General features: G+C 44.3%; 1 protein-coding gene across 19 annotated transcripts in view; it reads left to right on the top strand.

Annotated features, from left to right (window-relative positions):
• Positions 1-15,003, top strand: part of PLEKHA1 (pleckstrin homology domain containing A1) — a 69,427-nt gene that overhangs the window by 35,337 nt on the left and 19,087 nt on the right. For 18 of the 19 annotated variants that reach the window (XR_014789453.1, XR_014789456.1, XR_014789455.1 and 15 more), the window contains 3 exons: positions 5-136; positions 1,820-1,960; positions 3,535-3,603. Coding sequence is in view for 16 of the 19 variants with exons in the window: in XM_084846007.1 (XP_084702133.1) it covers positions 5-136; positions 1,820-1,960; positions 3,535-3,603 (342 nt within the window). In the remaining 3 variants the exon portion in view is untranslated. The remainder of the gene's footprint in view (positions 1-4; positions 137-1,819; positions 1,961-3,534; positions 3,604-15,003) is intronic. The other variant, XM_084846019.1, reaches the window with a different exon arrangement.

The raw sequence follows: 15,003 nt of genomic DNA, 5'->3' as shown, positions 1-15,003 counted from the left end.
TCAGGTACCAAAGCAGGCAGATTCACTGTCTCACACTGATAATCCAGCATGTCACACTGAAAATCTGGGTTTAAAGAAGCAAATGTCTTACAGAACAGAGATTGTTGGTGGTGTCCCTATAATTACCCCTACTCAGGTAATACTGCAGCTTTTATTTTTTCTAATTATCAAAAGTACTGGGTTATCTGCATGTTGTCCCCCCAGTTGAGTAATTTCTTGCAGTAGGGGAAGTCTAGTGCACACAAAAATCCACTTCTATTGTAATAAATTCAGGTGAATGTGTGAATTTTGAGGGGCACATGAACTTGCTCCTTTTGTTTGTATAAGAAGGCTAGCCTTTACATGCAGGAGTTCCATGTAGGCATTCAGAGTGCATGTGGGATTATAAATTGAGATGTATAACTTAAAGTTTATCAACTTTATATCTCTGTCTTATCTAGAATGGCTTAACTTGCTATCAGTATATCCCTTTGAATTATTGCATTTTATCGCTTAAAATAATTCCCAAAACACAAATTTTCATGAGAGATTGAGAGAGAGAGAGAGAGAGAGAGAGAGAGAGAGAAAGGTGTGTGTGTGTTAAATCCAGATTTACCCTTCCATTCACAGGAAGGGACCAAGATCCACCAGAGGCTCCTGCAGGTGAAAGGGGAAAGGTAAAGTTCTCTGATTCCCCCAGGGCCATCTTCCATGGAACAGCTTTTCGGGGGGGCACAGAAGGCGGGGGGGGATTGGTGAAAATAGCCTCCCCTTTCTCCAGCAATAGCATACCATAGGTGGAGTTCCACCCATGGATAGTCTGGATCCAACATACATACATATGTGTGCGTGTACGTGTACGCGCATGTACACACGCTCTCTCTCCGATTTTTTAAAAAGAATTGTTGGTGTAGAATAAATGGCTAATTTTGCAATTGCTGGTTGTCTAGTTCCAAGGCAGAGTTGTTGGTTTTGCAGTTGGTAGATTTGAAAGAAATTTGCTCCTGGTAACAGCCATGAAAACCTGGTAACCAGTTACTTCTAGTTGTGGTACCTGTTAATGCTGGTATTGGGAGGAAAAACATGAGAAGCAGTCCTAAGTGAGATGCTTTAGTATGCATATGCTTACCAACTTTTGCTTACGTTTTATACTGCGTTGCCTCCAATGAAAGGAGGAAGCTGATTGAATCAGAACAGTTGTTCCCACAACCTAGTCAGTATGAAACTTATGAAGTATGGGCCTGTGGCTGCGCATGAACTGCTTGATTGTTCAGAATATAGCACTTGGAATCTGGGGAACCCAGATGCAAAATTCTTACATTGCTCATAATTTTGTGCTAAGTTGAGGTAAAAGAAAAAAACCCTAGGATCTTGTTTATCTTGGCTCTGAAAACCTTGATAGTGGCTTTTAGGAATATGAAATATTTAGCTTTGAACTTGACTAGTAACAAAATGGAATTCTGGCTTTTAAAAAGCAGTACAATTTTTGGAACTCAGTTTTTGCAGCTAGTTGTAAATAGTTTGAGGTTGCTTTGGAGGAACCTATTTCCAAACCTGTTGAAGTTTTGTAAGATGTCAAACTTTTTGTTCGAGAGAGAGAGAGAGAGATTGAACATGGGTTACATTTTATGCAACTTCTTTGGACATAAAACAAGCATGAGGTAAGCTACAGGCACGTATGTATAAACAGCTCTTATATGATATTCTGTTTTAAGCAATGCCTCAAAATTCAAATCATATTGAATTCTGGAATGACGTTAGGGAAAAGTAGTTTTTTCTTTACTAATTAATAATGAACTTTCGACGTAGCCTCTAAGCCGTCTTGCTTACTTTTCTCTAGAAAGAAGAGATAAATGAATGTAGTGAAGGTGATAAAAACTACTTGAAACGGTCCCAAAGCCACCTTCCTTACTTTTCTGCTAAACATCCCCCAGATAATGCTGTGATCAAAGCTGGCTACTGTGTTAAACAAGGAGCAGTGGTAAGCAACTAGAATGCATTTCTGAGGTTAATGATTGTACTACAGCAAGAACTTTTGGCCAGACAGAACAGATTTGGTTAAAAATTCCTGGGGAAAGTAAAGGAAGAATGTTGTGTGTAGAAGGGAATTACAGGGCTGTTCGGCAATTTTCAAAGCTTGACATTTGTGAGTAGTCATGGTAACTATTCTTAAAAAGTTACATAGAGTTATCTTACCTAGTGATATGGGTTTTCCACAGAATGTTGGATTGAAATTATACTAATTTGCATAAGGTGATTTGCTTCTGAAAATTTTCAGCGTTCATTGGGAAATTTTCTGATGCCCTAGAGCAGTGGTGGGCAACCTGGGGCTCTCCAGATGTTCTAGCCAGCGACTCCCATAGGCCCTAGCCAGCATACCAGTGGTGAGGGTTGATGGGAGTTGTAAGGAGTTATCTAATTTAGAATGATTATTTTACTTGTGTTTAGTAAAGGAAGCTAAAAACCATCTGTTGATACTAATGTTAGGAACTGAAAGAACACTGCATGATATGCTGACACCCATTTATCTACAACTTTGAAAATGCCAAGCTTGCCTAGTATTGTGTTTGCAGTTGGTATCCATTCAGTGTTACCAATGAACTTCTGAAATGGAGAGTTTTCTGTGGAAAAATAAAGCACTGGAAAATGTTCTGTTTTGGAAACGCACCCCCCCCCCCGCCCCATTAACCTAGCCTGAATTGTTTGTGCACAGTTAACGACAGGCTCCTGTTTATAAATCTCAGATTTTATTCAATAGAAATGTTTCAGCTAATTATTAAAAGAAGCTAGGCATCATTTGCTTCAAATTGCCTCTGTATGGTAAGATTTTAGTACATATCAGCTTCACCATGTGGACTATCACCCACCACCAGTGGCTTGCAGCAACATGAAGGCAAATGAAGCATTGAGCGGCAGTATACATTATGAACCTGTGTACATAAGATGGAGCAGTAATATGGAAACAGTGCCAAGTTTCCTCAACTTGGCAACTATATAGTTTGAATTGACCTTGAATTTGATTATTATTTGGTGTTGCCCCATTGGCAAATGTCTTTGGAATACCATCAGCCGGAGAAAATGACCAGTTGCAGCTGGGCTGTGTCACCTAGCCTGGAGAAACCAGGGAGGAGAAATTGGGTCCTTTCCTAACTTGAAGGCCAATTGGTGATCTTTCTGCTTTTGCTTAAGAAAATAAAGTTGATGTTGATACAATGGCTAAATATGTAACTACCTATTTTAGGAAAAGGGAGAATGGAAAACACTTAAAGTCACACGTGGGTATAAGACTGACTTTCAGTCTTTTTTTAGTTGCCCAAGTTCTGTACACCACAGTCTCCCCACCCCCACCGTGCCCATGACATTCAGAACCATTCTCAGCTAATGAATACCAAGGTTGGTTTCCCCCACAACTGTTACTGTAGATAGCCAAGCTACCCTAAAAAAAAGTGGTCTCTTAGATAGAGCCTAAGAACCTTGGAAAAAGCTAGAATATTTTATTATCCTTAGAGATATATTAGGATTAAGGTAAGTTAACTTTTTGTTTGCTTTACATAGATGAAGAACTGGAAAAGAAGATACTTTCAGCTGGATGAAAACACGATAGGCTATTTTAAATCTGAACTGGTAGGTATCCAGTTGTCTGTTTCAGATTAACTTTGTCCTAACATGTTGATGCATAACTGTTTCGCTTCAATTTTTTGATGGGAATACTCGGTCTCTTAGACATGTGATTTAGCGCATAACCCCTCTTAGGTTTTTGTTTTGCCAAACTGATGGAAACTATAATGGATATTACATGGGGCAATGGTTGGATTCCACTGTAATGATACTACTGACAATTTCAATATGGAATTAGTAATTGGGCCATCTCTTTCCCACTGTTTTATCACTATTTTCCCCTGTTGCTTTGAATTTCCCCTGTTCACTTATACTTATTTTCTCCTATTGTTATGCACGTTGTGCACGTTGGCTTCATGTGAAATTTAGAAAGAAGGTCTTGTTTTAAGAGACAACCCTCTTAAGAACACATGAAATGCCATGTGGGATCAAACCAAGGTCCATCTAGTCCAGCATTCTGTTCACACAATAGCTTACTAGATGCCCACAGGAAACCCACAAGAAGGACATGAGTGCAACAACACCCTCTCGCCCATGTTCCCCAGCAACTGGTGTAATAGGCATACTGCCTCTGATACTAGAGGTAGCATATAGCCATCAGGACTAGTAGCCATTGATAACCTTTTCCTCCAGGAATTTGTCCAACCCCCTTTTAAAGCCATCCAAACTGGTGGCCATCACTACATGTTGTGATAGTGAATTCCATAGTTTAACTGTGTGCTTCCTTTTATCTATCCTGAATCTCCCACCAGTCAGCTTCATGGGATGACCCTGGGTTTTAGTATTATTAGAGAGGGAGAAAAATGGCTCCCTATCCACTTTCTCCACACCGTGCATAATTTTGTGCACCTGTATCATGTCTCTTCTCACTCACCTTTTCTCTAAGCTAAACAGCTCCAGTTGTTCTACCTTTTCCTCATAGGTGAGCTGCTTCAGCCCTTTGGTCATTTTAGTTGCCCTTTTCTTCACTTTTCCCAGCTCTACAATATCCTTTTTTTAGGTGCAGTGACCAGAACTGTACACAGGATTCTAAGTGTGGTCGCACCATAGATTTCTTTAAGGATAGTATGGTCTTGGCAGTTTTATCTTTGATTCCTTTCCTAATTATGTCTAACATAGAATTTGCCTTTTTCACAGCAGCCGCACACTGGGTTGACATTTTCATTGAGCTGTCCACCACAACCCCAAGATCTCTCTCTTGATCAGTCATCACTAGCTTAGATCCCCTCAGCTTATAGGCAAAATTGGGATATTTTGGCCCAACATGCATTTGGCCCAACACTTGCTTACATTGAACCACATTTGCCATTTTGATGCCCATTCTCTTAGTTTGGAGAGATCCTTTTGGAGCTCCTCACAATCCCTTTTTGTTTTAACTACCTTAAATTATTTGATGTCATCAGCAAAGTTAGCCACTTCATTGCTCACTCCTAATTCCAGATCATTTAAGTTGAAAAGCATTGGTCCTAAAACAGATCCCCATGGGACTCCACTGTTTATATTCTGCCATTGGGAGAAGTTACCATTTATTCCTACTCCCTGCTTTAACCATTTAAATAACTTCTCTTAGTCCATGACTAAGTTTGCTCAGTAGTCTTTGCTGAGGGACTTTTGGAAGTCCAAGTAAACAATGTATGCTGGACCACCCTTGTCCACGTGTTTATTGACACTCTCAAAGAACTCTAAAAGGTTAGTGAACATGACTTATGGTAGCCATGTTGATTCTTTTTCATCATGGCTTGTCCTTCTATATGCTTACTAATTTTATCTTTAATAATGCTTTAAATCAATTTACCCAGAACAGACATTAAGCTAACCAGCCTGTAATTTCCCGGATCCCTTTTTAAAAATTGGCATTGCATTGGTCATTCTCCAGTCCTCTGGTTCAGAGGCTGATCATAGGGACATGTTACATATTTTCATTAGAAGTTCAGCAATTTCACATTTGAGTTCTTTAAGAACTCTAGGATGGATACCATCTGGGCCCGGTGATTTATTCACTTTTAGTTTGTCAGTAAGGTTGAGAACTTCATCTTTTGTCACCACTATTTGCCTCACTTCCTCAGACCTCCTGAAAATATCAGTTCAGGCACAGATATTTGTCCTATGTCTTCTGCAGTGGAGACAGATGTCAAGAATTCATCCAACTTCTCTGCAATCTCCTTATCCTCCTTTAGTACTCCTTTAGACAACTCCGTTGTCATCCAACAGTCCAACTGGCTCCCTAGCTCAGGGATCCCCAAAGTGACGCCCACAGGCACTAGTGTGCCCACAGGGGCCCCCAACAGCATCCACAAGCCTCCCCACTCCCTGCCCCCTTCAAAAATGTATTTTTAATAAAAACTTGAAAAACATTAGGGTGCCAGGTTCTTCTTCCTGTTCCTGAACTTGCTTCTGATCAGCTGTTCAATGAGCAGGAAGAGAAGGACAGAGTTGCTTCCTGGCCCCACACAATCTTCTTCCATCCACACAGACCTATTCCCTTCACGCGTGCGTGCGCTCTCTCTCTGTCTGTCTCTCCACTCCCAGCCTCTAGCTTTGCTATTTCTCTCCACCCAACCTCTTTCCTCGCTCTACCTCCCTTCCCCGTTCCTAGCCTTCAGCCTTGCTCTTTCTGTCTCACTCACCCCTTTATCTTCCTGTTTTGCTCCACTCCCAGTCTCTAGCCTTGCTATTTCTCTCCCCTCCACCTTTTTTCCTCACTGTTGCCTTACTCTTTCTCTCCCCTCTACCACTTTTCTTTGCTGTTTCCCCCTCCCTCCCAGCCTCTAGCCCCACTAAGTCTCTTCCCCAGACACTTCTTTTGATTAGCCAGGCCTCCACAGCAACCATTATGTGACTAGCTACATCCTCCATAGGAGCCAATTTGTGTGGTGCTCACAGCAGTATCTCAAATTCCCAAATGCTTTGATATAGTTAAAGAATTCTTTATTGTTGGCCTTGATGATGTTAGCGATATGCTCCTCAAAGTGCTTTTCTGCATCTCTTATTGTCTGCTTCCATCTCGTTTGTGCAAGTTTGTCCTTCCTCTTCTTCTCATTTGGGCAAGACTTCAGTTTTCTGAAAGAAGCCTTTTTTTCTCTAATAGCTTCCTTGATACTGTTCGTCAGACATGCTGGTCAACTCCTGGACTTGGTGCTACCTTTCCTAACCTGTCATATACATTCTAGCTGAGCTTCTATTATTGTGGTTTTGAGTAGCCTCCAAGCATTTTGAAGGAATTTAAGCCGCTTGACCCTTCTTTTCAACTTCCTTTTTACCAGTTCCCTCATTTTAGAGACGTTTCCTTTTTTGAGGTCTAATATGACTGTGTTGGACTTCCTTGGCAATTTTCCACTTAAATATATATTAAATCTAATAGCACTGTGGTCACTGTATGCAGCTGGTTCAACAACGCTCACATCTTGCACTAGGGCATCACCACTTAGGATTAAGTCCAGGGTTGCCTCCCCCTTGGTCAGTTCCATGACCAACTGTTCTAGGGCACAGTCACTTAAGGCAGCGGTTCCCAACCTTTTTGGGACTAGGGACCAGTCCGTGGAAGACAATTTTTCCACGGCCCAGGGAGGGATGGGACCGGGCTGCAGTAGGGGTATGGGAACCCCCTTTATCTTGGGTCTGTGGGGGGGCAATCCGTCCCTCCCTTCCCGAATCGTTGCCGGCCCTGGACTCGCCACGGAGCTGCTGGCCGGCTCTGGCCAAGGGAGGACTTCCAGCCGCTGGAACGCATCCCTGTTCTTTGCAGTAATAGGCTATTACTGCAAAGAACAGGCTCCGGGGGCGGACTTCGGGCCGCTAGGGCGCAAATGGCGTCTGCATAGTGGACGCCATTTACGTCCCTGTTCTTTGCAGTAATAGGCTATTACTGCAAAGAACAGGGCTGGAGCCGGCCGGCAGCTCTGCAGACTCGCCGCGGAGCGGAGCTGGCCAAGGCCGCAAGGATTCCGGGGCGGGGGGAGGGACGGATCGCCTCCCCACCCACGGCCCCAAGGTAAGGGGGGATTCCCACACCCCTGCCATGGACCGGTCCCTAACAGGCCACGGACCGGTACTGTTCCACGGCCAGGGGGTTAGGGACCCCTGATTTAAGGCATTGAGAAATTTAATCTCTTTGTTGTGACTGGAATATACATTTATCCAGTCAATGTGGGGGTAATTGAAGTCATCCATTCTTGCAACACTTCCTTGTTTGGATGCCTCCCTCATTTCATTTTCCATCTAAAAATCACCCTGAGCATTCTGGTCTGGGGAACAATAGCATGTTTCTAATACTAAATTATCTTTGGAGCCTGGTATTGTCACCCACAGCACTTCTATGGAGGACTCTGCCCCTTTTAGGTTTTCTTGTCTGCTTGACCCCATGCCTTCTTTGATGTACAGAACAAGAGCTCATCCAGTATACCCTTCCCTGTCCTTCCTATTGAGTTTATATCCAGAGATGACTGTATCCCACTGGTTCTTTCCATTCCACCAGGTTTCCATTATGCCCACTATATCTACTTTCTCCTTTAAAAACAGGCACTCCAACTCTTCCCATCTTGGCTGGACACTTTAGCATTGGTACAGAAATACATATCCATGGTGTCCCTCCTCAGATGTCTCTGATGTATGCTGCTATGGCCCTTAGGCCTCTTTGACTGGCTATCTTGTTTCACCCTAGGCTCCTGGCCTATTCCCTCCTTATCTGAGTTTGGACAATTGGAAGCATGTTCATGTTCATCCCCTAGGATGATTCAGCCCAAACCAGTTGCTTCCCAGATCCTGTTGGGTTTCCCCCTGGATTCAGTTTTAAAGCTGCTGTGCCACCTTTTTATGCCAGTAGTCTGGTTCCATTGCAGTTCAAATGAAGCCCATCCCTCTTGTACAGGCCTGGCTTATGCCAAAATGTTCCCCAGTACCTAACAGATCTGAACCCCTCTTCTCTACACTGCTGTCTCATCCATGCATTGAGACTCCTCAGCTTCATCTATCTAGCTGGCCCTGTGCATGGAACAGGTAGCATTTCAGAGAAAGACACTTTAGTGGTCCTGGATTTTAACCTCCACCTAGTAACCCAAATTTGGCTTTGAGGACCTCCCAACTACATTTCCCCACATCATTGGTACCAACATCGACCATGACCACTGACTCCACCTCAACACTATCTACACAGCTATCTAGACATCAGGTGATATCCAAAACCTTTGCACCAGGCAGGCAATTTACCATGTGGTCATCACAAACCCAACTGTCTAAGGATTGACACTTCTACAACCACAAGCCCTCTGCCCCCAGAGGCACATGCTTGGCACAAGAGGATATTTGTTTATCTTCCGAGGAATGGATCACTTCTAAGGGATCATTTCTCTCTTCCTCAGACTGATGCCTTCCATCCCTGAGACTCCCATTCTCCATGGCAGCAGGGGAGCTGTCACCCAGGGATTGGGGCACTGCTATTAGGTCTCTGAAGGTCTTGTCCACCAATGTCTCTGCCTCTTTCAGCTTCTGCAGGTCAGCAACCTTGTCTTCAAGGGAACAGACTTGTTCTCTGAGAGCCAGGAGCTCATTATATCAAGCACACACCCATGACTTCTGTCCTTTTGATGCTACTTCATATATTTCCTACACAGTGGTGCAAACCTGACCACTAAACCATGTTAATGTACAACTAAATACACGGTTGTGTACATTCCTACAACCATGCCTTCCATCTCTGTTGTATTGTATCTGTTTTTCATACTTCTGTCTGTCTGTCTTTTAGCTATAAGGTGTGAATATCTTTAAAACATTCCAGTATAGGGTTTTTCTTAGAACCAGCAGCCATGACAGTTTGAGTGTTGCTCCTTTCTGCTCCCTTCTGCCTTGACCCAGCCCTATCTTCACAAAACCTAAATAAACCTAAATACCTATGACTGATAGGCAGAAGTAACAACAGATAGTTACTGGGCAAGCTAGAGCAGTTTATTTTCATGAGATGAACATTAAATGTGTATGTTTGGTAGGTATATAGAGTATAAAAATTAAAATTAATATTTTAGAAGTCTTCAGTTATCTTACAGTGAAGGAGGGTACCATCATACAGAGTGCTCCTTGCACTCGCTCCAGTAGTCAGGGCTATGCAAAATAGCCTTGTATATCTGTGAGGGAGAGAGCGCCGCTCATTTCCAGTCCTGCTTAGCTCCAAGCAAGAAGGCCTCAGTGGAGGGCCTTCACTATGGATCCAAGTGGGGGCATGCCTCCCAGTCATTGCACACCTAGGAAGTAAGGTTCTCCTATTGTGGTAGACCTGCCCCAGTGACCAAGAATTTGGTGCAGTCCCAGGAGAAGTGCACAGATGACACTGAGTCCCCACAGTGCAGCATAGTCATTGCAGAGTGGCACGTACCCACCCCATCTAGAGAGCACAGAATGCCTGAGTTGGAGACAGTGGGAGGAAGTGAGTAGGAAGGGCCGAGGGTACTTTCCAGTAGTGATACTGCACTGCCCATCATTGACAAGAAATCATTACATCCAGAATTTTGCTGGTGGATTTGACAGATATTGATGAAGGAGCTAGGATATGGGCAAGGAAAGCCACCAAGCATTGGAGGCCTTGAAAAAGGCAGAAAAACTAACCCCTACCCTTTTCCTTTGTCTGATCCATCAGTTAATCCAGTCTCCAAAAGGGGATTCTTTCACCCATGAGGATCTCATGCCAACCGTTATTACAAATCTAGGGTTCATGGTTCCTCAAGTAACTCAAAGGATCTCTTGAGCCAAGAAACTTGAAACAAGGGATTTGTGGCTTGAAGAGGCCTGCAAAATCAGGCAGAGTGCAGGGGGGTGGGAGAGGGGAGCTATAGGAAGTCTGGCTCATTTTAAGAATCCACATGCTAGTTTTCCTCACAGAATCCAACAACTCATCTGGTTAATGTAGCCAGGGGGCCCCTGGCCAGGGATTTTGGTGGGGTAGGGTTCTGTCTCTCCACTCTGAGAAGGGGGAGGGAGAGCTGTTCAAATATGACTCCTCATGCTTTAGGCCGAGGATTTTACTTAGATTACTGAGTAAGATCTGGAAGATCCTAGAATTCAGTAAGGAGGAAGATAAGGGAATATACTAGATAAGAGGAGTAACCAGTCACAGTCCTTGGGGGGGGCTGAAGTTTTTCCCAAGGCAAGGTACACCAGACAGTACTGTGTTAACAGAGGTAAAATGATCTCTGAAGTGGTGGTTGACACTGGCACTAAAATGGGGAGGAAGCTCTAAGACCTTCAGTGGGTTCAAGTTGCAACAGATAAAAACCTGAGGGGTTGGGGAGCTCATTGCGAGGAGGTGATGGCTCAGAATATCTGGTCCCGAGAGGAAGTCGGCCACAGCATAAATTGGTTGGAACTGAGGCCAGTTCCAAGAAAGAGCTAGTTGTTTAAGTGTTTCAGACCAGGCCACAAGGAAAGTATGTCTTAGTGCGGGCCAACAATATGATAGCAAAGGCTTGTGTCAGCTGCTTGCACCAGGTCATGATCCATGATGCAAGAGTTGGTGCTCCTTCTAGATTGGACAGAATCTGTATTAGCAGAGCATGTGCAAGAAGGGGAATTCAATACCAGAGCAGGCTGGCTCAGCTGCCAGGATATCGATAGAGGGGAGGATGCTTCTGTGCATCTTCAGAGGCATTGTCACCAAGTTTGGGTGTCTGTAGGTATACCTATTTGTTTCACTAGTCAGCAACAAAGTGAGCAGCTTCTTCATGTTGCCCTCACATGTCAATGGGCCAAGTGCTGCTGTATGCTTTCTCACCAACAGTGCCTCTTACCAGGGTGTTGCAAAAGATAGGACAGAAATGGCAAAGATAATTCTGGTAGCTGCAAACTAGTCCAGGGGGGTATGGTTCTTAGATCTGCTGGAGATGTGAAGGGGGATGCCATGGCAATTGTCTCTTCAGAAGGACTGTCAGAGCCATGATGCTGTATTACATCTAGACCCTGCCTGGACGCAACTCTGTGCTTGGAGGTTGAGCAGTTGGGCTTAGAGCACCAAGGTTAGGACAGCAGAGTGGTGGATGCTATCATGCCTTTATGGAGGGGATAGACCAACTGTATATATGAATTCACCTGGAAAGCATTCATCAGATTGTGCAGCAGGAAAAGAGTGATTCCTTTAGAGGCAGATGTTAAAATTGGCTGGCTTTCCTTCAATCAGGTATTAATCAAGGTCTGTTCATGAACACTGTTAAGGATCAAGGGGCAGCCCCTCAAGAAGGGACCACTGGGTCCAGTTTAGACTCATGCATATGTGAAAAGATTCCTGGATGGAGCTTCTCTTTTCAGGCTCCTAAATTTCACAGATTCCCTACATGAGATTTACACAATGTACAGGGAGCTCTGACAAAACTTTTGTTTGAGTTGCTTTGGAAGGTGTCCTTGAAAATGTTGGAAGTGCTGTTTTTAGTGACAATTACTTCTGTGTGCATAGGGTATCAGAGCTGAAAGGTCTTTCAGTGAGGTAGGATTTCTGCATGATTCATCCTGATTCAGTTACGAACAGACTTATGATTTCTGTCAAAGGTGAACTGCATATTTCACTGAGTATGGGAGCTGGTATGGGAGCTGCCTTTGGATGACTTGGGCATGGAGAAAACAAAGGAGAAAGAGTGGTATAAGTTGGGTGTATGACAAATAATCAAGGAGTATCTCAGGGATTTTTGTGCTTTACAGTCTTTGTCTCATTTCACTGTCTAGCATGGGAAAGAGCGTGGCTAAGAACACATTTCAAGGTGCATCAGAGCATGTATCTCCGTGCTATGAGGCACTTACTTTTGCTGTGCTTTGCATGTTACTTGTTCTCATTCCATGACAAGTGCTGCTGTATCTGCTCCCTTTAGCTTAAATGCACCTCTAGGTAACATTTGTAGGACAGCTCTATGGTCCTTGGTGTTGTCAGGGATGAGTCCAGGCCCCTTGAGATGTGTGACAGCTGCAGTTCTGAATCAAGAGTTGGAACACTCAGATCAGAGCCCAGGGGAGGAACTTTCCCCAGAGCCCCAAGGTGCCAGGAGAGATTCCTCCCAAGGCCAGATGGCCCAGGCCGAGTCGCTGCCTCTTCCCTCCACCATGAGAACTCAAGTTTCCGAGGAGGAAGACGTGCATGACTTGAGAACGCTAGGAAGTGTCGCAAGTTGAAATGGGAGGAGTTCGGGACAGGGCTCAGATGCTTCACTAGGATAGCCACTCTTAGAAGCCAATGTAGAAGGGAGCCACCCTAAGGGAGGGGCGTCACTGTGAGACAAGTTTGGCCATGAATGTTGGATTTTATCTAAATCACATTTTTTAAAGAAATTGATGAATACTTCACTACCCTCCAAATTTTCTTCTCTAATTAGAGATCTTAGATTAGTTGTTCAGAGCCTAGGGCAGTCTGAGAGGTTCCTTGAATCTGCACTGTAGAAAAGCTAGTCTTTAGCATAATGTCATAATAGCTTGAAGCTTTGAATCTCTGTGGTGTTGATTGTGAAGGGGGAGGACCATCACTTCCTGACAGGTGTTGTCTTTTGTGTGACACTACAAGCTGAACACTTTTGCCTCTGCTGAAGGTTCTTTCGGAAGGTGAGCAGGTTGTTCCAATGCAAGTTGTCAGCCCAGCAGAAGATCCAACCCTGGGATGTGTACTGGTTCTGGACATCCCATATGTAGTCCACTGTAGGAAATAGAATATTGGACTTACTATCATAAATTCCTTATCTACAGTGGATGGAAACATCATATCCAGGCTTTGTACCCAGGATATTACTTTAAGGTGGTTACACTCGCTGCTGGGGAAGTCGCTCCAGTCCGCAGGACTTGAGTTTGAATACTTGAGTCCTGAAGTGTTTCTTTCTGCCCTCTTGTTTTATTCTGTTTTCTGGCCGTATGTGAATTGCATTATTGATCAGCAGTTCCTGAGTTTTATCAGTGAGGAAGTTGGTGTTTTCCAAGCGTGTTTTTTGTTCTTGCTGCTGTGTCATGTCCTGGAACTGGGAAGGGCTCTCTCCTGCACAGGAGAGAGTATAAAAACGCTGTGGGAGGACCTGCACATACAAGGATAACCTCCATCCACTGTAGAAAAAGAACTTATGGTAAGTCCAACATTCTAATTTGTTCTTCATTTACAAAGAAACACTTCCTTTAAGTCAGTGTACAGCAACATAATTTGTTTATTTTCAGATTATTAAACATTAACACATTAACCGGGTTATTCTTTAAGAAAACCTTAGTATATACATTTCTTTAAAAATGTGATTTAGATAAAATCCAATTTTTATTATTTTTATTTTTTTTAATTGCTTTTTATTTACAGTAGGGGTGAGGGATAACCATCTTAAAGTGATACCTTTGATACCTTAGCTTCTATTAGAGAAGTACTGGGCTGGGGATTATTATCAGCTCTTAAGTGATGTCTGTCTGCACTTCTTTTGAAGCTGCAGTTCTCAGTTGATTAATCTGGCTGTCTTGGATCCAACCATTGTGCGAGTGGATGTCCACTTGTGCAAGGGGACTTCTGCTCACACAACAGACTGTCCTCTCCTGTCCCCTGCAACCCCCTACACATGCCCAAAATCTGCTCCAGAGGGCCCCCCAACCTTCTGGAGTTGATTTGGGGGGTGCAGGGGGGAAGAGAAAATCCTTTTCACCAGCAGATCTCTTCTGCTGGTGGAAAGGCACCATTGGATACAACCCAGTATGTGCGACTCTCTGTTAAATTCAGTAGCCGTATTTCATCACAGATCATTGGCTCTTGCCACATCAGGCAATTTCTGAAGAGCAGCAGGTGCTATCACTGGTTATCTGGACCGCCTGGAGGGGTTGGGCATTGGAGACACCGTATTGCGGTGCTTCCGGTCCTTCCTCTCCAGCAGGTACCAGAGGGTAGCACTGGGAGAGGAGGTTTCGGACCCGTGGCCGCTCACTTGTGGGGTGCCACAGGGTTCCATCCTCTCCCCCGATGCTATTTAACATCTATGTGAAGCCGCTGGGGGCTATCATCAGGAGGTTTGGGGTGCAGTGTCATCAATATGCGGATGACACGCAGCTCTACCTCTCATTCAAATCTTCACCAAGGTTGGCCGTAGAATCCCTGTCCAAATGTCTGGAGACGGTGAGTGGCTGGATGGGGAGGAATAAGCTGAAGCTGAACCCTGACAAGACCGAGGTACTTTTGGTGGGAGACAAGAGGAGGCTAGGGGATGTTGACCTGGTGTTGAATGGGGTACAGCTACCCTTGAAAGACCAGGTCCGCAGCCTGGGGATCATTTTGGACTCCCAGCTGTCCATGGAGGCTCAGGTGTCAGCTGTGAGCCGGACAGCGCTGTATCAACTCCATCTGATACGGCGGCTGCGCCCCTTCCTTCCCGACCATCTGCTCCCATTGGTAGTACATGCCCTGGTCTCCTCTCGTTTAGACTACTGTAATGC

The sequence above is a fragment of the Heloderma suspectum genome, chromosome 3 (genome assembly GCF_057233095.1).
Source record: "Heloderma suspectum isolate Gila_16-S chromosome 3, 16-S_ref, whole genome shotgun sequence".
In the NCBI taxonomy this organism is placed as follows: Eukaryota; Metazoa; Chordata; class Lepidosauria; order Squamata; family Helodermatidae; genus Heloderma; species Heloderma suspectum.
Note: the sequence above shows the minus strand (reverse complement) of the source record. Positions and strands in the feature narration are given on the sequence as shown.